Source organism: Colossoma macropomum, unplaced genomic scaffold (assembly GCF_904425465.1).
Source record: "Colossoma macropomum unplaced genomic scaffold, Colossoma_macropomum, whole genome shotgun sequence".
Lineage (NCBI taxonomy): Eukaryota > Metazoa > Chordata > Actinopteri > Characiformes > Serrasalmidae > Colossoma > Colossoma macropomum.
Window position 1 is genome coordinate 22,234,650 of NW_023494799.1, and position 27,429 is coordinate 22,262,078.

Genomic DNA, 27,429 nt, shown 5'->3' on the forward strand with positions numbered 1-27,429 from the left:
CATGCTCAGCTGAGTTTAGATAGGGTGAGTAATGTAATTTGACCCTAATGAACTGAGTCGTGAGTTACTGTCCTGCAAAATAGTCAATTCCACTGAAACACTACCACTACCAGTTTATTATTATTGCCATGTTGCTGTATTTACTGAATTTAAAGGGAAATGACACACAGGTAAAAATTTCATTGCACTTCAAGCACAACAAGCTTTGACTCCAAAAGCAAAAAAGGAGTGGACATCACAGACAAACACACTCCACCTGCCCATCGAGGAACACCTGCACAAGCCAAACGAGTTCAAACGCTTCTGCTGCTCTGTGAGGAGGGGAACACGCACGAACCGTTCTTTTGAAAAATCATTCTGAAAACGCAGTGAAGAGCCTGGCCTTTCACCCCAGACTCATTTGGAATCTGAAGAGGAGGAAGACAGCATCAAAACGCCAGAGGAATGACACAGAGTCCATGAGCATCGTTAAGAAGTAATTAATCTCCCACTCCCTTCTTCTGCAGCTGCGTTTTATGTCAACGGATTATAACAGGTATTAAAAAAACATAAAACTCTCCCCCGTGGATGAAGACGAAGGCCCAGCCGTACGACAGCAGCAGACAACATTAAACAGTCATTAGACGGGCTGGAGACGCGGTGAGTCAATATCTGTAACAGCAGGATGACACAGCCACTGTCCTTCTCCCACGACACACAGGAGAGGCATCGCTGACACATGACATAATCTATATCCATCATCTTCTCCAAGCTCACGTCAGTCTTTCTGAAATAAAAACTGAAAAAAAAAACCTCATGAACCAAATGAGTCTGTGGAGCGCTGCTCTTTTTCAGGCCTGCACTGTAATCAGGCCGAGCTAATCAATAAACACCTCTGAAAGAAATCAGTGGAAAGGTCAAAGATCGAGCGGTGCTGATCCCTCAGCTTAGAGACAGCTGATTGGCAACACTTTAGTGATAGTCTAGTCAAAAATTTAATATACACCATTGTCCCACTTGGTACTCAATCACACTTACAAAAAAGGGTTCTTCAAGGGTTCTTTAGTAAAGGCAATGGCTCTATTTACAACCATGAGTTTTTTTATAGAACCAGTTGCATGCTTAAATTGTTCTTTAAATTGACAGGGTATGTATATGGTTCTATGTAGAACCTTTTTGAAAATTATCTGCCAATATGGTGAGAACAATCGGTCAAACAAGATTTCTTAAAATAAAATTAATCTTGTGCTGTAAATGATATTTTGATCTTAAAATGAGTTCATATTTCATTGGTTTAGGGCTTTGTGTTTGGATTCAAGCAACACTGATTTGATTCGGTGTCAATAATAATGTAACATTAGCAAAAGGCAGCATGTGAAACTTGTTTTAAGCATTACACCCCATACAAAAGTACAAAAGTTCTAGGAAAACTTTGCTTTCAAATACACAAAAATGCCTTTAAAACGGTCTTTAATCAACACTGTGATGCTTAAAATGAGATACATTCCTAAGAAATACTTCTCAAAATGAGATGAACACACTAGATTAAAAAAGACCAAATGAGATTTGTATGCTTGAAAAGATTTGAAGCTCTCCACAATGAAAAAAAAAAAACTATAAAGCGAGACATCTGTGCAATTAATTCTTAAAATGAGAAATTCCATGCTGGTCTAAGCTGGTCTGGTCTGTATAATCATGCTGGTTAACCAGCATATCAGCATCTAAAACACAACACATGCTGATTTTGCAGGTGAGCAACAGTGCTGGTTTTTCTAGTAGGGTAATTAACTAATTTGTCAAATTGAGATAAAAAAAAGACACATCATCAGAAAGGTGTTGCCCTAGTTGCATCCCAAAGTCAGCAACCCAAATGTTAAGAAGAGCCATTTTGTCCTTTTAACAAAAATCAAACCACCTTGGGAGCCACAGCGTTTTTTATGTCCATTTTAACATCTTGGCTGTAAATATGTCTCAGTATGTGCTAATGTACTAATATAGGCTAAAACATATATAATATGAATGAAAACTTACTTTAAAGACTTACTTTGCTCTGCTTTAAGCTTTAGCTCAGCTATAGCCGCTTTTCTCGCATATCCAGCAGGAAATTTTTCCTCAAAAGTGGAACAGTTTCTTGTAAAATGTCTCTCAACGTTCCATTTTTTTTCCCCAAATTATCAATGTTCATATTAAATCTTTCTCTTTGCCTTTTCATTTGCTACTAGGCAAGATTGTTGTCTGCGTGGTGAGCAGCACCAACTTTCAAGGTTAAAGGGTGAATTAGCAGATATACATTTACTCCAGCATTTAAGACCATTTATTGTTAAAACTGTGTGGAACGATCAGCAGAGCTTTATTTTACTGGAAAGGAGGATTATTTTATTTTTATCTAAAAATTGAATTCTGCTGTGGAGCCGCAACAGGACAGTAAAAGAGCCACATGTTGCTCCGGAGCCGCATGTTGCCGACCCCTGGCCTAGTATTTAACCCCTTAAAATCTCAGGCTTATTACAGAGACTAATTATTCAGTAATTACAGGGACTCCAGTTCAAACTGGCTGAGCTATTTTAAGGTTATAGGAGTGTGTAACAAAACTTTGGGCCCGCTGATAGGCCTTGGCCATGTAAGTGGTTAAACTGAACAATCGCACTTTAGGAGCTGAGTAGGCATGTTTACAACAGATGTAGCAATAGTTAGCTTCTCATTTTGTCCAGATTATCTCCTTAACTTAGTATTTTAAAGCTAATTTAGTAGCTTGAACCAACAATCAACATTAATTACAGCAATTACAATTCTGTTTAACAGCAAACTGTTTGCTTTCTGACACTGTAACAGATCAGCAGGCTGACTCTATTAGCTTAACCGCAGGCTAACAGTAAAGCTGTTTGGCCTGCAACAGATGCACCAAAACAGGTGCAATCATCGACTCGCAGGCCATTCAGGAAAATTGAGCTGTGAAAATAAAACGGCTTCTATTAGCAGCTCTCTTTTTCCATCATAATTACGCTCACGCTCTGCGCAGAAAGCAGGTCATGATGGAGAGGGATAAGCAAGCTCTGTCAGTCTGGATACTGATACAGATCCACCTCTGTGTGTGCGATATCACCAGCGCGTTATGCTGATACACGGCGTGTTTTTGAAAGGGATTGATTTGGTGCAGCTCCTGAGGGACGGAGCTGGTCGATGGAGAGGATTCAGTGGTCTGTTAGACTGCGTTTCATTTCAAACTGGGCCATGCACCCCTCGCGGGCGGGGAGGCAGGGGAGGGGTCAGACATAAATGAAAGAACATGATTATTTTAACACCGTGTACATGACGGTTGAATAAAAGCTAGGGTCCCAGCGGAGGAGGATGAGACGGTGTTGGAGAAAAGAGAGGTTGTTACTTACACTTCCTCTTTTCTTCTCTTTGGAAGTTATGTTAGATTTTCTCTTTGGAAGTCTCTTTGGTGAGTCGCTTTCCTCTGACCCACTTTTTCTCCTCTGACCCACTCTTTCACTGCCTATGATCTCTCCTGCGAATGATACAGTCAACTGGGATTATATCATACACTCCTGGTCCACCTTATTAGAAACACCTAACTTGTACTTCTACCAACTGGCCAATTTATTAGAAACACATGCTAAACTTCCACTCACTGGCCACGTTATTAGAAACACCTATCTAGTACTTTTGCTTACTGGCCATTTTATTAGAAACAGCTGTTTTGTGCTTACACTTACTGGCCTCTTTATTGGAAACAGCTGCTTTGTGCTTACACTTACTGGCCACTTTATTAGAAATACCATTGCAAAATGTCCAATAACTGGCCATTTTATTAGAAACACCTACCTTGTGCTTCCACTAACTGGCCACTTTACTAGAAACACCTACCTTTTGCTTCCACTAACTGGCCACTTTATTAGAAACACCCACCTTGCACTTTTATTCACTGACCACTTTATTAGAAACACCTACCTTGTGCTTCCACTTACTGGCCACTTAATTAAAAACTCCCACCTTTTGCTTCCACTAACTGGCCACTTTATTAGAAACACCTACCTTGTCCTTCCACTAATTGGCCACTTTATTAGAAACACCCTGTACTTCCAATAACTGGCCACTTTATTGGAAACTCCTACCTTGTACTTCTACTCACTAGCCCCTTTATTAGAAACATTTACCTTGTACCTCCACTAACTGGCCACTTTATTAGAAACACCCCCTTGTTCTTCCACCAACTGGCCACTATATTAGAAACACTATTGCTAAACTTCCACTGACTGGACACTATATTAGAAACACTTACTTGGTACTTTCAATTAACTGGCCACTTTATAAGAAACACCCACTTTGTCCTTCCAACTTTATGCTTCCACACACTGGTCAGTTTATAACAAACACCTACCTTGTGTTCCACTAACTCAGGTGTGTCGAGCTCAACCACTAAAAGGGCCTTATAAAAAAATCCCAAAAAATCTGTGGGCCAGAGAACGCAGATGTTTTTATTTTATTTATAATTAACATTTTGCTATAACTCGAACTGGTCATTGTTTATTCAAAATACTCCAAATTGTCAACAACAAAATATAAGCACTTGTAGTAGACCTTGAAATATTACATAAATACTTAAAATATTCAACATTTAAATGTCTCCAGGATGTAAGTTCATTTATTCTTGGGCTCGGTTTCTGAGCTACTGAGCTGACATTAAGCGTTTATGTTGGTTGAACTGCAGCTGAAATGCAGTTAGTGTGTTTAGTGAAATGAACTGTGTAGAATTGAGGTGTAACCGCTGTCCCATAGATCGTTGTTGGGGTAGGAGAATCAGAGCGCACATTATGTCGCAGTGCATGCTGGGGACAGTAGTGCAGCACATTGTGAAACTAATATTAATAGAGAATTAAAATACTTTTGTGGGCCGGATAGGATTGTGTCATGGGCCTGATCTGGTGCGCAGGCCTTGTGTTTGACACATGGGCACTAACTGGTCACTTTATTAGAAACACTATTGCTAAATTTCCACTGACTGGCCACTTTATTAGAAACACCCATGTTGTACTTCCAATAACTAGATACTTTATTAGAAACATCCACCTTGTTCTTCCACTAACTGGCCACTTTATTGGAAACATCTACCTTTTACCTTTTAACTGGCAAATATATTTCCCCATCTGTTGCTGTGCAGTTTATCAGCCCCCCTCTATCTTATTCATCATTGGTCAGTTTCTGCTGGCAGAATATATTGCCTAAAGTATTCGCTCATGCCTTCACACGCATATGAACTTGAGTGACATCCCATTCTTAATCCATAATCCATAGGGTTTAATATGATGACGGCCCACACTTTGCAGCTATAACAGCTTCAATTTTTCTGGGAAAGCTTTCCACAAGGTTTAGGAGTGTGTTTATGGGAATTTTTGACCATTCTTCCAGAAGCGCATTTGTGAGGTCAGACAGCCGAGCCCAACTCCTGAAAAACAACCCCACACCATAATCCTCCCTCCACCAAACTTTACACTTGGCATAATGCAGTGAGACAAGTACTGCTCTCCTGGCAACCGCTAAACTCAGACTCGGAGAAGCGTGATTCGTCACTCCAGAGAACATGTCTCCACTGCTCTGGAGTCCAGTGGCGGCATGGTTGACACCACTGCATTCGACGCTTTGTGTTGCTGGGGTTTTAACACACGTCAGTGTCACTGCTAGGTTGAGAGTGGACCACTACCCAAAAATATTCTGAAAAGAGTGGATCTGTGGTCAGAAACTGACCACTGATGAAAGACTAGAGGGTGGCTAAGACAAACAGTGCATCAATAGATGAGGAGAGGAGTTTCTAATAAAATGGCTGGGGAGTTTAAATGTAAGGTTTAATAATGTAACATCCCAATGAATGGCAGTACTGTTGTATCCTGGGACTCTCTCTCTCTCTCTCTCTCTCTCTCTCACTCTCTCTCTCTCTGTCTCTGTCTCTGTCTCTCTGTTTCAGGGACTCTTCATTCTGTCTACTGATGCTTGTCAGAAGCCCGAGGGTGGGCGGGTGCGACCCTGCAGCCACTGTAGCGACTTAACTCTGGCCAGTGAGAGATGATTGAGGGCAGTTATTAGCAGAGCAAGGACACTCTCCATGGCGACGGAGCTGGAGGGTCCCCAGAGGGGCCGGGCTGAGCTTTGATTACAGTCTGACGCTTTGACAGACGTCCAGCCCTCAGAGACACAGACACTGCTGCTATAAGCACAAATATCTGCAGGTCAAGGCGAACGCGGCTGGGACGGAGCTCAGAAAGAGAAGAGTTACAGCTCTAACTGGCTCCAATACTCAGGCTTAAACGGATATGTGGAGAAAAATATCATTTGAACAGTTCTTCCTCAAACATAGTCAGTCTGCCAAGACATGTTCGGTGTTCTGCTTCTGATTATTACAAGCTTGACATCATAGCAATAGCAGAACCCTTTTTGGTGCTATATAGAACCCTATTCAAAATGGTTCTATATAGAATCATATACAGCACATTCTCCATCAATCTGAAGAACTCTTTCATGATGCAAAGAACCCTTAAACAATGCAAAAGGGTTCTTTAAGAACCATTGTCTTTACTAACAAACCCTTGAAAAACCATCATTTGTAAGAGTTTAGGCTAGTCTTAGCAAGCAAATTAGATGCTAAGCAAACTTTCTAATACAGTACAGAATACAAGAACTTTTTAAATAATTGCTTGAAGTATGCTGAGTGCCCTTCCCTGCTGCAAATACTAGCACACCAGCAAAACCAGAATTAAGTTGTGTTTTGGATGATGGTATGCTAAACCAGTAACAGACCAGCTCAGATCCAGCATAAACCAGCATAGACCAGCTAAGACCTTTGTGCTGCTCTGTGCTGGGTTTTTCAGTATGGTTCTTCTCTGTTGCTGTTAGTTAAGTAGCCCTTAGCCTGCTAACTAGCATGTTAGCAGAATAAAGTAAGTGTAAATGACAAATTTGCAATCGCAAATTATAACTAAATATAGGCCTATTATATGTTGCCTTTCACAGATTACCATTCATGTAAACTGAAATGTTTAGTAGGGGTGTGTTTTGATAAGGGAATCTGTTTGTAAGTAGGATGTTCATACACCCAATTTCAGTTTTTCATAACACCAGAATATAATTTCTCTGGAATCTTATATATATATAATTTCTCTGGAATCTGGAGCATCTTCATGTTTTATTTTTATTTTTCTACATCATTTGAGCACAGCACCTGCCTTTACATTTTGTGATAATTTCATGTAAAAGAAAGGGTCCAAAAAATCTTGGAATACAATCGTGTTACATTAATTTACACTAAAAGTAAACAATTTTGTCTTCTCCTGAAAAGCTACCCTTTGGGAGATGCTTGTTTTTCTTTGGACAGCGACGATATGTAAGTTTGAATCGATACCAGATTTATGGATGTTAATCTTATTATCATATTAAAGCAATGTGATTGAGGCAATATGGGAACATAAAACTTTTTCCCATGAAAACCTTTCCCAGGAACACGGGGTTCCGGTGAACACAGAACTGCTAAAAATTTCAATGTTTTCCAGTCGTACTGAGATGATTCTGAAAAAAGCGGCAGCCGATTTGCACCCTGCTGACTGACGGCGTCTTCAAAAACATCAAAGGCTCGGGGTGTGCAGCGGGTCAGTTTTATGCTTGTTTAGTGTCGCTTTAGGCTTCTGCTGAGTTGAACTATGTTATCTGCTTTAGCACTACAAAGTCTAATCCGTCAACCTAAAGCTGCGTGACAGGCTGTTCAGAGGCGGACTTCCTTCGAGGAAAAATGATTGTGTGTGTATAATGGGCTCGCAGCGGTGAGCAGTGGGAGATGTCCCACTGAAACACGGCTCAAACGTGAAATGTAAGCTTGGCCCGGAGCTAGGTTTCTTCTCTTGTGAGAAATTAAAATGTGTAGGTGTTTCTGCAGCGTAATATGTGCATATGACAGTACATGAGTTTGATGAGTTGACTGAGTGTAGTTGTCAGTGTTTGAGTGAGTAGTTTTGCGTATTATGGTCTAGTGCAGAGGTCAGCAACCCAAATGTTAAGAAGAGCCATTTTGTCCTTTCAACAAAAATGAAACCACCTTGGAAGCCACAACATTTTATGTCCTTATTGCCAACTTGGCTGTCAATATGTCTCAGTATTGTGCTAGTGTAGGCTACAAAATATAATAGCCTATAAAGGAAAACGCAAACTGCTTTAAGCTTTAGCTCAGCTATAACTGCTTTTTTCGCATCTCCGGCAGGAAACATTTCCCAAAAGTGGAATAGTTTCTAGTAAAATGTCTCTCAACGTTCAACTTTTTTACGAGGCTGAAGTCGCTTCTCATTTGCCAGCTTCCTGTTTAGATTTTCCTGTTCCACCTTAAATGGTGCCTGAGGTGCCAGAATGTAACTGCTGCACCATTTAAAGCGGAACGAGAAACTTTGTATAAGAAGCTGGCGAACGAGAAACTGACTTCAGCCTCGTTTTAGTGTTTGACAGTTTCTGGTTGCAGATTAAACTATCAAGAAACCAGCTGGAGTGATTATGAATCCAAATCCAAGTCCATGTGTCTCCAAATTATTGATGTTCGTCTTAAATCTTACTCTTTGCTGTTTCGTTAGCTACTAGCTAGGCGAGATTGTTACAACTGTGTTACCTAAATACCTAAATATCTAATTCTGCTGCAGAGCTACAACAGGGCAGTAAAAGAGTCACATGTGACACCAGGGCCCCACGTTGCTGACCCCGGTCTAGTGGTAGGAGAGGTGAAACAACAACCAGAAAGTCATGAGTTCAAATCCCAGGACTATTAGTGCCCTTAGGTAAAGCACTTAACCCACAACTGGCCCAGGCAGTGCTGCTCCCAGACTGGGCATAGTTAGGCAGCAAAATGACACATTCCCCTTGTGGGATCAATAAAGTACATAACATAATGTATTTTGGCTATAGGGGTAGGCAATGACAATAATGATCGTTATCAAGATTAATTACAGCACATTACAGTTTGTTTTTCTCAGCATAGCATGGATATCGTCAGTACTTAAAGAACATTTGGCCATATAATACAGCATCATGGTCTAAATTTTCATTATTATACAGATGACACTCAGATCTATGTCAGCGTCAGGCCTGCTCAGACTAAACCACCACCTGCCTTAGGTGATTGCAAGTAGGGATGTCCCGAAAACCATTTTTGGGCTCTGGAGGCTTTATTCCTTTATTCCTTAATTTGCGGACCACTACATTAAATGATCAACCACCCACAGAGGTCAATATAAACCTTTGAACATGTAGAAGACCTAAATTACTCTATCATAAAGTAAGGGACATAAAGGAAGAAGCTCAACCAGGTAATGAGGAGCCCGGCCATGCAGAATTTTATATGGAACAAGAAGAACCTTTTACTGAATACAGAATGTAACAGGTAACCAGTGAAGTGTCTAAAGGATTGAGCTGATATGGTCAGTCTTCATCTAATAGGTGAGGATCCTAGCCACGGCATTCTGTACACACTGTACCCTGGTGAGGGCTTTGACAGGGAGGCCAGAGAGGAGAATATTACAGTAGTCTAACGGGGATGCACAAACGCACATACAAGTGTTTCTACATCTGCTAGGCTGAGGGATGGACAGAGGTGAGCAATATTAGAGATGGAAAAATGCTGTCTTAACTATAGCATTGATAGAAATGTGAAGGAAGTGTGGGGTCAAAAATAATTCCAAGATTGTAGACGCAGGCAGAAGGTATTACCAAAATCCCATCAGTATTAGTGCCAAGTGCTTAGGAGCCAATTATAAACATTTTAGTTAGGCTAGTTTTGCTCAGATCTGTTAGCCTCATGGGTTTCCAAATTAAGGGCAGTCTATTTGAGATGACTCCTCTCTATCGTCATTTAAATCTCTGTTAACCACTTTGGGCTTCGAGTGCGACAAATTCAGTGTTCCTATATCTTTTTCCCTATCTTTGTGATGAAACTGTACAGAGTTTCTGAATCTGCAGAGTCACCCTTTCCATTCCATCTTATCACGAAACCGTACGTGACTCACATCCGGAGTTATGAGGCTGTGAAGAGAGGCTGAGATACACGTCATCTGCCTCTCACCGTGTGGAACTACAGAATTTGAGTGTCCGTCTACATTTTGTGTGAAACTGACCAATGGACACTCAGGAAGTCATTAAGCACTGACCATCACACTGGAAACCCTTCGTTCTTCATTCAGTCCACATCGGAGACACATGTGAAATGGTGTGCAGAGAGTTTACAGTTGCTGAAGTTACTGCAGCAGTTTTGAAAAGTAGTGACGAAAATAACGGAGCATTTTCATATAAAACATATGAATATGTTATACGAAAAGCTTTTAAAGGAGAATTTAAGGGTATATTGACAAACTGAGAAAATGACCTCAGATCCCATAAAGTTTAAGACATACTACATACTCCTAGTACATCCTATCAGTGTTCTTCTTGTCTTAGAACGTAATGCCTACATAAATATGACTGTCACGTCTTTTTGTCATTCATTGTGTTCCTCCTGTTTAATGTGTTCATGATCCATGAATGTAAAGCATCCTTGAGCATGGGAATGATGCTATATAAATATAAATGATAATGATAACAGCAATCAATTGCATGTTTCATTACAGACAGAGCATACTTAGTCCTGTTTTACTGGATTTAGCATAGAGCAGAAACTTTTTACAGTATTTTTAAAATTTGGCTGGTGCTTTTTTGTCTTTTCAAACCTCAGAAAACCTAAATAGAGTGTTTTGCATAAACATCCTGAAGACCCCTGAAAAAACCCCCACAGCATTATTCTTTCTCCACCAAACTTTACAGTTGGCACAATGCAGTCAGGCAGGTAATGTTCTCCTGGCATTCGCCAAACCCAGACTCATCCATCAGACTGCTCTGTAACTTTACGTGGTCTAAAACTTTGTGGCTTAATTGCTGTGGTTTCTAAACGCTTCCGCTTTTTCAAATTTTGTGAACTGACTTGTTGCTCTGTTGGCATCCTATTACAGTACCATGCTCATATTCAGTGAGCTCTTTAGAACAATCCATTCTTTCACAAAAGTGTGTAAAGGCAGACTGCATGGCTAGGTGCTTGATTTTATACACCTGTGACAATGAGACTGAATGAAACACCTGAATTCAATGATTAGGAGGTCCAAATACTTTTGTCCATATAGTATGTATTATTAATATATCCTGGTAAATTCTATGCTGTGCATTTTTCAGTGCAGTGTGGGTGTGTGTATGAGTGTGTGTGCGCACAAAAAAATGGATTTGATGAGTTTACTGAGTGTAGCTGTCAGTGTTTAAGTGTGTGTAAGTGTAAAAGCTTGTGTGTGTGTATTTGTGTGTTATCTGTGTGTGTGTGTGTGTGTGTGTGTGTGTGTGTGTCTGATGGAGAACGCGGTATTTTTAGTTCTGTATGTGTGTGAGAAACTACACTTTCTTATAATGAGCATCACCACCAGAAAGTGAGAGAGAGAGAGAGAGAGAGAGTGAGAGGAGCTAACGAAAGGAATAGTAATATTAGGAGAATAAGCAAGGGGAAGTGCAGGAATGGAAACAAGCATCCGAGACAGAAGCAGAAAAATATGTAAAAACGAGTCCCTTGTATCAGAAATCATTTAAAATTATATTTTGCCCCCCAAAAAATCCCCACCTTATCACAAATATAGTTGATCAGCCAAGACATGTTTGGTGTCTGAAGTTGCTTCTTAGGTTTTAGCACTGGGGCTATGACGGTAATGTAGCTAACAAGTAATGGAACTTACACCCAGTGTGTGAAATACACCCTGGTATTCTGGGAGTCCCATGTTGGCCAGCTACTTTAGCAGTGGCTAACTCCTAACTTACTCGCCTTAGCGGCACTGGTGCTAGCTTTAATGGCACCAAAATGTTAGGTTTAACAGTTCTTCTTCTGGAAATGCTCTGTTCTAGTTTGGTAATGAGCTCTTCCTCACATTAACTGAGATCTTACTCATCTCCTCTTCTGTCTTCAGTTTGAGGAATAAGAAAAATTCACTCTTTACACCAAACTCTTGGGCGAGTTTTCAGATTTCTAAATATACTATGGCATATTGCATAAGTTTTTCTGAGCATAGTTGCAGTTGCTAGGTTATAAAGGACCAACAGCATGAACCAATGTGCTACAGCGCCACCCTGAGGCAGAGCAGTGCTGCAGCTCTAGTTAGTTATGAATATTAAAGACCTCTGCAACTGAATTTGAATGTCTATTTTTTCATAAAGGACAGCATAACTCTGTAATAAGTTTTTCAATTCATGAAAAATTCAATTTTCATTAATGTTTTTGAGGGGATCCAAGAGATTAATTACGGGGTCCTGGACCCCCAAGACACCTGTGTTTCATTTTTTCCTCAACTATCGCTTTAACGGATACCAGCACCTCCATTGCTGTAATATTCCTCTTGATTCCACAAATTATGTCTCAAAATGAAACATTAAATTCTGCTACAGCGAGCAGGAAGCACGAGCAGCTCATGCCGGCACTGACAGTGACGGATAACAGGTTTGAGCCCTGCGAGGGCAGTAATAGATTTCGGAGATGAGTTGTGTGTGTTGGGAGAACAGGGAAAAGAGCAGTAGTGAGGAACACTCTGACCTGTCAGCTGTCCACATCACATACCTCCGCAGGCGAAAGGTGCATCATGGTGGTCTGAAACTCAAGCGGACTCAAGAGTCCTTCCACAGGAGCGTGTTGTGTGCATAAAATTAGTACACATAAATTTCACTGACAGTTTTGTTATTCAGTTTCATCTTTGGCGTATCTGTGCAATCAAACTCACATTTAGTAGGAGTGCATGTTACCTTGGGCGTAAACGTTTAGCAACATGAAAAATATACTTGATTTTTATTGATGACAGCAATATCATCTACAATACCAATAATAAGAATAAAATAGAAAATGAATCATTTAAATAATAATAAATTATTCAATCTTATAATGATAGTCTTATGGCACTTCCCAGGCCACCATTGTAAATAAGAATATGTTCTAAATAAATTAAAAATAACAATAATCCTAATAATCTGTGCACATGGCAATCCAGTCCAAAAGTGAGTGTACTATTTTACATGCCCACTGGTGTAAACAAATGCTGCAACTCTTCCACGTTCCATATAAAGATTTTTTACACTGTGCTTTTGTTTTATAATACTGACTGTGTCCACAAAACAAACAATACAAAACACAGCTAGTGCAGTAGCCATGCATGTAATACAGCATTTAAATATGTTATTGTAGGAAAATAATCAAATTACACGTTAATTCCAGTTGTGGTAATTTTAACATTATACAGTTTGGTCAGTAGGGGGAGCAGTGCACTCACTGCTCGACCTCAAACTCTGCATACGAGCACAGCCATTGGCTCACGAGCCTCTACCTTCGGTTGTATTATTGGCCCCCTAGCAAAACATCTGTATGAATTAGGGCGTGCTTCACGTGAATGATATGTAAATGAGGTGCTGGTAGGCTGGTGCTTGATTTCACGCACTAAAGCTGATTAATCAGTTGCGCTCAAATCTATGCTCATTTCCACTTTGTGCAAAAGTAAAATTAATCAGATGCAGATATAGTGTTTACGCATCATTACAGGCAGACATATCTATGCTCTTTTTCACATAACTTTGATGAATAATGGCCAGTATGTGTAAATGTTGCTGTGCTCCACTGAACCAAACCCTAACCTTAACCTCAGCAACCAAAACATCAGCTTTCCTGTCTTTTATTTTTCCAATAAAAGCTGCACTTTTTTCTAGTGGAGAGCGTACCAATGTCCTCTCATCCAATGTTTTTATAATCCTGGGAGAACTGGAGACTGAAAAGATGCTTAATCAACTGCTCCATACCATCACTGGCACCATTCACCTTGTTCCACTGAGTAATTTCCATCAAATATCCATTTTGTGCCACTGTGTCTCTTGTAGATTGCAAAATTTTTGGCCTGTGAAAAAGTGAGCGGTTCCAATTTGGTAGACAGAATTTCCGAATTTGCAATGTCCTGCAATGTCATATGAGGCTACAAGTTATTGCTGACAGCAGTGCATCACCCTGCCAGTTCCAACACCCCCCCCCCATAGTGATACAAAACAAAAAGACCACAACCAACACTTCAACACCCTTCACCATAAAGCATACGTCCGCACAACACAGACACAGCTTCTGTCCAGTGAAGATGACATATCCGAGTTCATATCAGACAGCTGAGATGCACTAAGATGAGGAAAAAACTAAACCCAAAACACCTAAACCTAATCATCCTAGGCTAAAGCATACCGCCATGGCTGGCATAAAAAAAGTTTATGGACCATTTATGTCTTACCTTTGATGACTTGATGCATTGAAGCTTTGACATTTTGACTCATTTTTAGAGTTTGTAGTAAAAGTACATTGTGAACACCATATTCACAGACCACAGAAGACAACAATGCTTTTTTTATTTGTTTTGTCTTTGAGAAAGGGTAGAAAACAAGATATCTGGGATGGGATCTCACTTAGAAAACAAGACAAAACCTGGGACTAATTGATTGGTCAAACACTGTTCTCAGGAACAGAAATGGTCCCCCAAATCATTATTCCCTACATTGGAGCTCTATAGAACACTATTTTAGGAAACAGAAGTGGTCCCCTAATCACTATAGAACACTATTATAGGGAACAGAAATGGTCCCCTAATCACTGTTTCCTACAGTGGAGCACTAGAACACTACTAAAGGGAACCAATATGGTCCCTTAATCACTGTTTACTATAGTGGAGCACTAGAACACTACTATAGGAAACAGAAATGGTCCCCTAATCACTGTTCCCTACAGTGGAGCACTACAACACTACTAAAGGTAACCAATATGGTCCTCTAATCACTGTTCCCTATAGTGAAGCACTAGAACACTACTATAGGGAACAGAAATGGTCCCCTAGTCACTGTACCCTACAGTGGAGCACTGGAACACTACTAAAGGGAACCAAAATGGCCCCCTAATCACTGTACCCTACAGTGGTGTACTAGAACACTACTACAGGGAACAGATATGGTCCCCTAATCACTATAGAACACAATTTGGGACGCTGTGCAAAATGTAAATGAAAACAAAATGCATTGATGTGCAAATCATTTAAACCCTATATTTATTTTAAAATAGTACAAAGACAACATATCAAATGCTAAAACTGATCAAATTTATTGTTTTTTGAAAAATATATGGCCATTTTGAATTTGATGGCAGCAACACATTCCAAAAAAAGTTGGGACGGGGGTTTGTTTACCACTGTGTTTCATCACCTCTTCTTTTAACAACACTCTTTAACCATTTGGGAACTGAGGAGACCAATTGCTGTAGTTTGAAAGTGAAATGTTTTCCCGTTCTTACTTGACATAGGGTTTCAGCTGCTCAAGAGTTTGGGGTCTCTTTTGTCATATTTCTCATTTCATAAAGTGCCATATGTTTTCAGTGGGTGACAGATCTAGACTGCAGGCAGGCCAGTTTAGCACCCTAACTTTTTTACCATACAGCCATGTGCAGAATGTGGTTTGACACTGTCATCCTGAAATAAGCAAGGCCTTTCCTGAAAAAGACGTTGTCTGAATGGCACCATATGTTGCCAAAACCTGTATATATCGTTCAGCATTAATGGTGCCTTCACAGATGTGCCAGTCACCCATGCCATGTGCACTAATGCCCCCCCAGCCCATCATGGATGCTGGCTTTTGAACTGTGTGATGATAACAAGCCTGATGGTCTTTAGCCCGGAGGACACAGTGTCCATGATTGCCAAAAAGAATTTAAAATTTTTATTCGTTGGACCACAGGACACTTTTTCACTTCCCCTCAGTCCATCTCAGTTTAGCTCAGGCCCAGAGAAGGTGCCGGCATTTCTGGGTCTCCTTTATATATGATTTCTTCTTTGCGTTTTAGAATTTTAACTTGCATTTATGGATGCCATGATAAACTGTGTTCACAGACAGTGGTTTTCAGAAGTGTTCCTGAGCCCATGCAGTGATTTCCACTAGAGAATCATGTCTGTTTTTAATGCAGTGCTGCTTGCGGGCCGCACTGATCTTGGCTAGCCCATATTGATTTTCGGCCTTGTACCTTGCATACAAAGATTTCTAAAGATTCTCTGAATTGTTATTATATACAGTAGATGATGAAATCCCCAAGTTCTTTGTTATTTTACATTGAGAAAGGTTATTCTTGAATTGTTGCACTATTTGCCCACACAGTCTTTCACAGAGAAGTGAACTCGTCCTCATCTTTACTTCTGAAAGACTCAGCCTCTCTGAGATGCTCTTTTTCTACCCAGTGATGCTACTGACGTGTTGCCAATTAACCTTCAGGTGTTTTTTTTAGCATTACAAAACCTTACCAGTCTTTTATTGCCCCGTCCCAACTTTTTTGGAACGTGTTGCTGCCATAAAATTTAAAATGGGCATATATTTTTCAAAAAAACTATTTTAGCATTTGATATGTTGTCTTTGTACTATTTTCAATTAAATATAACGTTTAAATTATTTACACATCAATGCATTTTGTTTTCATTTACATTTTGCACAGTGTCCCAACTTTTTTGGAACATTGAACAGAAGTGGTCCCCTAATCACTGTTCCCTACAGGAGGTCACTATGTAGAACACTATTATAAGGAATAGTAATAGTCCCCTAATCACTATAAAACACTACTATATTATAGTGAACAGAAATGGTCTCCTAATCACTGCTCCCTACAGTGGAGCACTACGTAGAACACTATTATAAAGAACAGAAATGGCCCCAAATCACTGTTCCCCACTTTGGAGCACTAGAACACTATAATAAGGAACAGAAATGGTCCTCTAATCATTATAAGAACGCTATAATTTTACAGTACACAGAAATGGTCAGTGCATTATGGGTATTCTGTGACTGCTGGGGTGCATCGTTTGTACTCTACCTATTGTGGTGTATTGTGGGATTGTGAAAGTGCTGGATATTATCCAATATGTTTTTGGACCACCGGTTGGCAGACTCCCAAAATGGTGCACTATGCAGTGAATAGGGCATTGTTCTGGACACAGCCGGCCTCTACCTCTTGTCAGCAGGTGGAGTTTCTTGATTGGCCGGTTTCTCCTGCAGGTCTGGCAGGTTGGCAAAGTCGTCCTGTTCAGCCAATCCGATCGCTAGTGACAGCACCACCATCTTCCCCTCCCTGCAGGACACACATGCGGACACACAATCAGCCGTGTGCAGCAGAAGACGCTCTTTATGAGAAAGATTTGAAAAGAGGAGGAACAGTAAAGTGGTAGGAGGTGGTAAAAATGTAAAGTAGGTCAGGTTAGAAGTAGAGAAACATCCAGGGTAAATACGTGAGACTCAATGTGACGTGATGTTCTCTCTCTTTCTCTCTCTCTCTCGTCCACACATACACACAGGAACGCTGGCAGCGTCCTGAAGCTGCTCATGCCTCAGCGTTCGATCTGCCTCAAGCAGTGTTAGTGACTCACTCTTTCCTGCCACTCGTCCTCCTCTCCTGCCCTCCTTCTTTCCCGCTGTTCTTCTCTCCTGAGCTGCGCATATTGTGGCCTCCGCATTCAGTTCAGTCTGAACTGTGAGCCTGTTTAACCTTCTCATCAAAACAACATATACTGACACTATGGGTTTAACTACAATGCAATTCAATTGGATTACTTTCTTAGCATTCCAAATTAATTTTTTTAATAATACAAAATACACAACTGTGACTAGTTACACACTGGTGGAAAATAAAAAATATAGAAGCCAATTGTATAATAGCCTGCAGATAAAATTGACCCACTGACTAATAGAATGGGATGCTCAGGAGCTGCTGCACATGACCCTAAGGTCACCAGGCCCAATGCCAAGCGTGGACTAAAGGGGTATAAAGCCCCCCCCCAGCATTGGGCTGTGTTCTCTGGAGTGATGGAACTCCATCCAATACCTTTGGGATGAGTTGGAGTGATCCAGAACTGATCATCCAACATCAGTACCTGACCTCACTAATGCTTTTGTGAATGCTGAATACACTCATATCATCAAAGACTTAGTTAAAAAGGAATGCTACTGAAATATTTCAAAATATTCTGCATAATTAAGTGGTTAAGATGTAAACAGCGTCATTCAGAGTGGTTTGGTGTGAAATGCTCTGTTCTAGAGAAACTTACCGACTCAGAATTGTTCACAGTGGTGGTGATAGGAACCAGACATCCACCACTGACAGCTCCCTCACAGAAAGTTATTACATGAAATGGTTATGAATACACTGCCTGATGTCTGAGACACTGTTTTACGATAGAACATTCATGGTGGAGGGATACATGCAGGATGTTGCGAGGCAAGATAGTCTAAATGATACTTACTTTTTAGAATTTCCACTGTTTTGCCATCATCAACATTCCATATAAAACTCAGAGGACATGTGTAGGTTCACTGGTGGTTTCAGATAGTAAATAAAATGTCTATATCTGTGTTGTAGTCATGGTGACCCCTGGTTCCTATCACCACCACTGTAAAGAAATCTGAACCATTTCACAGCAAACCACTCTGAATCACTCTGTTTACATCTCACACACTGAATTAGCAGATCATGAATTCAAACCCCAGTGATGCTACAACCATCCATGGCTGGGAGTCCAAGAGAGAACAATCAGCCTCGTTCTTTCCCATCACTCAGCGTGATGCTAGCCAGCACAGATGTCTGTTAGCTGACATATCACAACAACTGGTGGTTAGTGTTCTCCTCCAAGTGCGTTCGACTGTCCAATGACAATGCATCAGCGGCAGTTTGAAAAGAAGCAATGATGCTTCACAGGACTCAGAGAAGACTTGTATTTGTCTAGCGCTGGTGGTATCGAGTGACTGGGGGAGTCTTAACTAGTGGGTGAAACTGGATACGACCAAATTGGGGAGAAAATTGAGGGCACTTCACTCCAGATCCACACAGGTCCATGCAAAAGGAAAAAAAAACAGAAAACACCAACCAGGCCTGAATAATCTGACCCAGTTCCATCTTTTTTTGGATAAATGAGAAGTTATTTGAAGTCTGTCCTTTGAAAGCTATCATTACGAGGCATTTAAAGAAGAAAAAACGAATAGGATCCTGTGATCTTTTCCCTCTCTGTATCTCCTTCCCACTCTCCTCGCTCCTCCACTCTCTCTGTTCTCTGCCACTCTTTCTTCATCATTATTTCTATTGTTGTTTTTCTCTGCGCTCATATATCTATAAAGAAAGGCCTGCTGCAGCCCGCTAGTTCAAAAGCTTTTACTCCAGAGTGTAGTATCTGGCCGTTTGAGCGCGGCTCTCTCAGCACAATGGCCAAAATCACTCGGCTTCCTCGGCGAGGGCAGGAGTTTAATTGCCTGTCAGACAATCATAAGTACTGAAGCCAGACTCTTCTCTGTTCAGGTGGATCTGCGCAAAGGAAGCTTATTACGAGCAGGCCTAGAGCTAGCTAGCATCTGCAGAGCGAAATGGGAAGGCAATGGGAAGATAAGCCAAATATATTTATCTGCTAATGCATATGAGGCCGTGGACTTGCAGATGATTAAATTCGAGGCATGAGGCACTTTCAGGCTGTGCTGATTTTTTTTTGTTTATTACCACAACGTAAATTATGCTGTCACTTTAAAACACAACCACTTTTACTCTGTTACAGGCTAAATTGAATTTTATGTTGTCTTTAAAGGGTCCTCGCTTTTTTAAAAATAACAGTGAAAAATACAGTTTCAAAATACAGTCCATACATCCAAACTAAGCTGCATAAACAGCACTGTTTTTGTGATGTTACAAAAACCGAACCATTCACATATATCCTGCAGTGTAGCCCCACCTACTCACACTGAAGTTGTAAGGAGTGTTTCAGCCTAGATTGCTTTTTGAGCGAGGCACAAAACAGGGCAGCCAATCAGAACAGAGCTCATTTATATATATTATTACATATCTTAAAGGAAAAAGTAACAAAAACGGACTGTTTAATTCTAAAGGATAAAGACAAAATACAACATACATACAATATAAATAGAGAAGTGTGAGATGTGGGCTCTTTAAATGGTAACACAATAGAAATCATGCTAATGTTACAAAACTGATCTACCATTTTCAGCAACTTTTAGGCTAAAATGAACTTTTATTTTGCCTTTAAAGGGCCTGTGTCATGGAACACTTGCTCCCAGTCCATACAGTCCACATATGGATACTACGCTGCAAAAACAGCCCATGCTGAATTTATTTTGTGATGTCATACAAACCAACACATTTTTACACATGAGCATTCAAAAGTTTGAAACAACTTGCCATACATTTTTTGTTATTTTCTACACAATAATTTTATACAGGGAGATTCACTCGAAGGAAGCCCCAAATATTCTGTTATAACTCTTGCTAAGATGAAGCAATCTGAACGAAACAACATGCAATGTGCTCCTCAGTATATGGAGCTTTGAACAAGCAGGGATGCTCCTGCATCGAAGTGATGAGGTAAGTGCCAGACAGCCACCGCGACTTTCAACCTCCGTTGGCAGAGATCCCTTCCAGCATCGCATGTAATGCAATCGATTACACATACGTCAAGGTATGTAGCGTATTTTTTTGGTTCAGGTTGCTTCATCATAACAGAGTTATAACAATCACCTCTTTCGAGTGAACCTCCCTGTATATATCTGAATTGGAATGTCAATAAATAAAAAAGTGTATTTTTAGATGTTTATTCGAATTATGACTGTATTTGATAAAGAAACGTTATTCTGAGGGGGATAAATACATTATTATAAGTGTGGATATTTTTTATCTTTAAAAGGTTCTACAATAGAATCCATGCTGACGTTTCAAAACTGAACTACTCTGCCTCTTTCACTCTGTTACACACCATTACAAACCTTCATGACCTGCTTTAACATCCTCCTACTTCTCTCTCTCTCTCTCTTGCTATCTCTCTTTTTGTTCTTTCTCTTCTCTTTGACAGTCGGTAGTGGGAGTAATGATGCTGAAGATAGGAGATCACTGCTCAGTTCATCTGCTAACAGCCACACACACACACACACACACAGACCAGCACTGTTCTTAACAGAATGGTTCAGTGCAAAGTCAAATTTACTCAATTGTCCACTTACGGCAAATGTAATCAATGGTTGGTACAGTTTAGCGCAGAAGCTACGAGGCTAACATCGCTAACAAACACTACAACTCAACTGTCACCCATTTTTTCTGTAAATACATCCTCAGCACTCTCAACTCACTCAAACTGCATCCAGGTCGTTGTTAAGGTTTCACAGACTTGACTTAAAGTGTGACTCTGAATATTAAAAATGAACACAACACAGTAAAAAAAAGCTATGGATCCCTGCTGGTGACATCATATATTAATAAAAATGTGCGTGGCCACAACTTCGTAATGGGATCCTAATGTGTGGACCCCATTTGGTAAAGTTATGGCCCTGACTTAGTAAAGCATAGGAATGACATTATTATCTCATCCTCACGCCTTTCTAAGTCATAGCCACAGCCTAACTATCAAACTGAATTATCTCATTTACGTGTTTTACCTAATCTTAGCAACAGCTTAGTTATCTCATTCACATGCTTTACTAAACTGTGGAGACAGCTTAACTATCTCATTCTTGTGCCTTACTAAACTGTGACCACATCTTAATTATCTCATTAGTGTGCCTTACTAAGTTATGGCCACACCTTAACTATCTCATTCTCGTTTCGTACTAAGTTGTGGACACAGCTTAACTATCTCATTCTCGTGCCTTACTAAGTTGTGGCCATAGCTTAACTATCTCATTCCCATGACTTACTAAACTGTGACCACATCTTAATTATCTCATTCCTGTGCCTTACCAAGTCATGGCCACACCTTAACTATCTCATTCTTGTGTCTTACTAAGTCATGCTCACAGCTTAACAATCTCATTCCCGTGCCTTACTAAGTCATGGCCAGAGCTTAACTATCTCATTCCCGTGCTTTACCAAGTTGTGGACACAGCATAACTATCTCTTTCCCATGTATTACTAAGTTGTGGACACAGCTTAACTATCTCATTCCTATGCTTTACTAAGTCATGGACACAACTTACCTATCTTATTCCCGTGCCTTACTTAATCATAGTTCAGCTGTGGCTATCTCATTTCCTGTGCCTTACTTAATCATAGCCACAGCTTAACTATCTAATTCCTGTGCCTTACTTAATCATAGCCACAGCTTAACTATCTGATTGCTGTGGTTTACTAAGCTGTGGACATAGCTTAACTATCTCATTCTTGTGCCTTACTAAGTTGTGGCCACAGCTTAGCTATCTCATTCCTGTGCCTTACTAAGCTGTGACCACAGCTTAGCTATCTCATTCCTGTGCATTACTAAGTCGTGTCCACAGCTTAACTATCTCATTCTTGTGCCTTACTAAGTCCTGGACACAGCTTAACTATCTCATTCCTGTGCCTTAGTAAGTCTTGGCAACAGCTTAACAATGTCATTCCTGTGCCTTTCTAAGTTGTGGCCACAGCTTAACTATCTCCTTCCTGTGCATTACTAAGTCATGCCCACAGCTTAACTATCTCATTGCTGTGCCTTACTAAGTCATGGACACAGCTTAACAACCTTATTCCCGTGCCTTTCTGAGTCATGGCCACAGCTTAACTATTTCATTCCTGTGCCTTACTAAGTCATGCCCACAGCTTAACTATATCATTGCCATGCTTTACTAAGTTGTGGCCACAGATTAACTATCTTGTTCCCGTGCCTTACTTAATCATAGCCACAGTTTAACAATCTCATTCCCATGCCTTTCTAAATCATAGCCACAGCTTAACTATGTAATTCCTGTGCCTTACTTAACCACAGCCACAGCTTGATTATCTAATTCCTGTGCCTTACTAAGTCATGGCCACACATTAAGATCCCGTTTTAATGCTTTAGTGTGTTGTGGTCATGCATTTATTTTACAAAGAATGTCTGTAAGAAGTAAAATTTGGACAACAAACATGTCCTGGCTGACAACTACATCTAGCGTAAGCAGAAAATTATGTAAATTTGATTTCACGCCAAACTACTCCTTCATGCATATCATTCACACTGCACACACACATACACACACACACACTCACACATCAAATTATGACTGAATTGTTCATACATTTCTGAATCATTATAATCATCTTGTTGTGGTAAATTACCCAGCATTATACTGATGTATGTCTTTGGCACACCTGTACAAATCTTTAAGTGGCAGTGCATACAGTATGTCAAATTGTTTATCATCTCTTTTCTTTCATTTTTGTTCTTTCTTTCTTTCTTTCTTTCTTTCTTCATTCCTGCTTCTCACCACCTCATTCATCTGATGAGCACCTTGGCTTGATTGATTCAGTCAAACATATCAAACTCTTGATTTGTCACTGGACTGAACCCTCTGACAAAAGGAATGGTTTAAATTGAGTCAGAGAGGTCCAGCGTTTGACCTGCTTGGCTTTTTATAAAGGATAAAATAACTTGCGGTCACAAGACCACAGACGTGTCTATCTGTCATAAATGACAGCCATACTAGGCAGGTTAATGCATTAGATCAGATTAGCAGAGCTAAAGCCAGACTGTGAGCCTGATGAACTCTGAAGAGAGAAATGGGCCACCTGTGGCTCTACCTGGAGAACCAGAATTAACAATTGCAGCTTCATCTCTCATTCATCTGTGCCTGTTTTGTTTTAAGTGGAAATTGTTGTAGGTAAATGTCTGGACTGACAGACGCAGCGGGCTAATCCACTTCCCTAGCCTTTTCCCACCCTGCAGTGGACAGGTGGAGGGCCGCGAACACAGTGAACCCAAACAGATGGACAAACAGAGAGAGACACGAGGGTTCTGAGAGACACCGGACACAGCCAGGCGTGAGCAAATGATCAGAGACACGGAATACAAGCAAATACAACAGAAAACATAACAGAAAAGAGGTGAAACACTAAACACCAAAAGCCTGAGATGCAAAACTTTAAATATTTCTTTAATACTTGAATGTTAAAGGTGAATTACAAAGATTTTTCAATAATGCTGCATAATTCAGTGTTTGAGATGTAAACAGAGTGCTTCAGAGTGGTTTGGTGTGAAATGGTTCAGATTTCTTTACAGTGGTGGTGATAGGGGTCACCGTAACTACAACACAAATACAGACATTTTATTTACTCCAGTGAACCTACACGTGTCTTCTGAGTTTATGAGGAATGATGATGATGATAAAATAGTGAAAAAACAGAAAAATTAAGTTTTTTTAGGGACGTTTTTGCCTTATAACACCCTGTTTGTATACCTCCACCATAAATGGATAAAGATTTATGTTTTAGGCCAAAATCTTCTCAAAACTATCATAAAAGAATGTCTCAAACATCAGCAACACATTATAAACCAGATCCATTCCAGTAGCTTTTAGAATTATTAAAAGATTTGGACATCTGGTTCCTATCACCACCACTGTGGACAACTGTGACTCTGTACGTTTCTCTAGAACAGAGCATTTCACACCAAACCACTCTGAATGACTTACATCTTAGTGATTAAATTTTAAAAATTTGATGGAATTCCACTTTAAAGGGTCTATATAGGGTCTATATATACAGCAGTTTAGCTCCGCCCACTGATACTAAAGTTTTTTTAGCCTAGACTTTTTGAATGAGGCAGCCAATCAGAGCAAAGCTTATTTACATGTTATCAATCTTAAAGACACAATAATTAAAGCAGCGTGCTTAAGTCTAAATGATAAAAAGAGTTTGGAAAATGGTCAAGTACAAATAAATTATAACTGTTTTTGATGCATAAAACAACACAAGCATCATATGTGAATCTCAAGGGAAAAAAAAATAAAATGCAAGAAAAGTGTAAGATATGGGCTCTTTAAAAAAGAATAGCCTGCATATTCAGGCTACTCAGCCTCCTGCACGCTGTGAATCACTGAACAACAAAGATTAAAAGGCTGATGCAAGCTTGTTTTATACCAGAAGCGACGCAATAAAGAGAAACTTTACAGTTAAGCTTTTGTTTTAACAACATGACAAATGCTGTATTTTGTATTTTGTACATGCTTCTAGTGCAGGGCCACCCAAAGACAGCCTGCCAGAAAGTTGCCTTAACTGTCCTCTAACCTCTCAACCAAGGAAAGAACATTATTATACATCTTATTTAAAAAAAAATCTTAATAACAAAAAGTATACCCAGGCATGAACAAATGATATGGCAGAGAAAAGACCAAACTCAGGCATGAGCAAACGATAGGGCAAAAAAGACAAAGACCAAACATGAGCAGAGCCGATTTAAGGGGAGCACGGCCTCCCCCTAGTTCCCCTGTAATATCAAAAACATGACTGCAAAACAGCAGAGGTTGCCTGTGAGCAAGCTAAATGGATCTAAACGGCTAAAATGAAAAGTTAAAATAGTTTCTAATCACTCGCCCAGAACATTCCTTTAATTTTAGAATGTACAAGCTTGTATTTCACTAAAAAATCAAAGAAAACTTACCTGTATGTTTCATTTTTTTCTACAGCAAATGGTTTCGGGCAGCAGGACGCTAACATTACTGCTGCTCAGTGCTGACTGGCTGGCGAGCAGAGCAGCTTATTGGCTGTTTGCGCTCGCTGACGTCATGAACGTACACAAGGCGCCATTTTACACTTCTATAACTCAAGTTCAAAAGCTCTCAAAAATATATCAGCGGTGTTCAGGATATGAATGTAACAGAGATGAACCAATGATAGAACAGAAAAGAGACAAAACCCAGGCAGGAGTAAGTGATAGGGTAGAAAAGAGAACAAACCCAGGCATGAGCAAACGATAGGGTAGAAAGAGAACAAAACCAAGCAAGAGCAAGTGATAAGGCAAAAAAAGACCAAACCCAGGCATGAGCAAGCAATAGGGCAAAAAAGACAAAAAACAGGCATGAGCAAACGATAGGACAGAAAAGACACAAAACCCAGGCATGAGTAAGTAATAGGACAGCAAAAAAACATAATCCAGGCATGAGCAAGTGATCGGACAGAAAAGAGACAAAACAAATCACAGCAGACAGACAATAACAGATATGTGCGTATCCTTGCAGGGGCGTATTATGGCAGGATTAAAGGTACCGATATTTTAGCTGCCACCCAGAGACCAAAACATTCATTACAATGACTAAAACCAAAAAAATTTGGCTGTAAACAACTTTCAAAGATGAACCCACACAGCATACATATAAAGCAGCGATGCAGCATGCATGCATGAGGAGGACATAAAGAGGTCAGGGACTTTAAACTGGATGCAATGGATAAAACTGTGAAGTCCAGCGCAGATGGTGAATATAAACACAGGGCAACTATAGACGGTTAGGGTGGGTAAGGTTTGGGTAAGACTATGCAAATGTGCTGGATGAGGTTAAGAGGACTTCTATGTACTGTATGCTGGTCACAATTCACGCACGGCGAAATACATATTCATAGGGTACAGGAGGATCACAGTACAGACAGGCTGAGGACACTACAGACACAGTGTGTACGTGAACAGGCAGAAGAACGTGAGTTGAGAAAATAATAATAAAAGCACAATACTAAAAAGTATCTTTTAATTAAAGAGAGTGAAAGTGAATATGAGTGCAGGATAAAGACAGTAGTAGCACATGGCAGAGTGTAAAGTTGCTATAAGGCCAAAAGTTCATGTTTATGAAATGACATTCCCATTTCTAGTGCATAGGACTGTTTATTGAGGTTGTTTGTGGATTAATATCTTCTATTCTAGTGTATAGGAGCATTTACTGAGGTTGTCTATGAACTAATATCTCCTATTCTAATGTATTGGAGTGTTTATTAAGGCTGTTTGTGGATTAATATCTTTTATTCTAGTGTATAGGAGTATTTACTGAGGTTGTCTATGTACTAATGTCTCCTATTCTGGTGTATAGGACTGTTTATTGAGGTTGTTTGTGGATTAATATCTTCTATTCTAGTGCATAGAACTGTTTATTGAGGTTGTTTGTGGATTAATATCTTCTGTTCTAGTGTATAGGACTGTTTATTGAGGTTGTTTGTGGATTATTATCTTAAATTATAGTGTATATGAGTGTTTATTGAGGATGTTTATGAACTAATATGACATTTCATAGTGTATAGGAGCATTGCTTAAAATTGTTAATGGATTAGTATCTCCTGTTCTAGTTTACTGAGACTGTTTATGGATGAATATCTCATTTTTTTGTTTATAGGAGTGTTTACTGAGTGATATGTCATTAGCTGAGATGTGCGATATCTGGAGATTGAACACTTACATACATACATCATCTAAACCACTTATCCTTCTGGGTCGCGGTGGGGTGCTGGAGCCTATCCCAGCTGTCATTGGGCGGAAGGCAGGATACACCCTGGACAGGTCGCCAGTCCATCGCAGGGCAGACAGACAGACATACACAATCACACACTCACTCACACCTAGGGGCAATTCA

At 40.0% G+C, this 27,429-nt stretch overlaps 1 protein-coding gene across 1 annotated transcript in view; it reads right to left on the reverse strand.

Annotated features, from left to right (window-relative positions):
• Positions 1 to 27,429, reverse strand: part of syt7b (synaptotagmin VIIb) — a 211,692-nt gene that overhangs the window by 48,223 nt on the left and 136,040 nt on the right. The window contains exon 6 of the mRNA XM_036587086.1: positions 17,057 to 17,176. Coding sequence (XP_036442979.1) covers positions 17,057 to 17,176 — 120 coding nt within the window. The remainder of the gene's footprint in view (positions 1 to 17,056; positions 17,177 to 27,429) is intronic.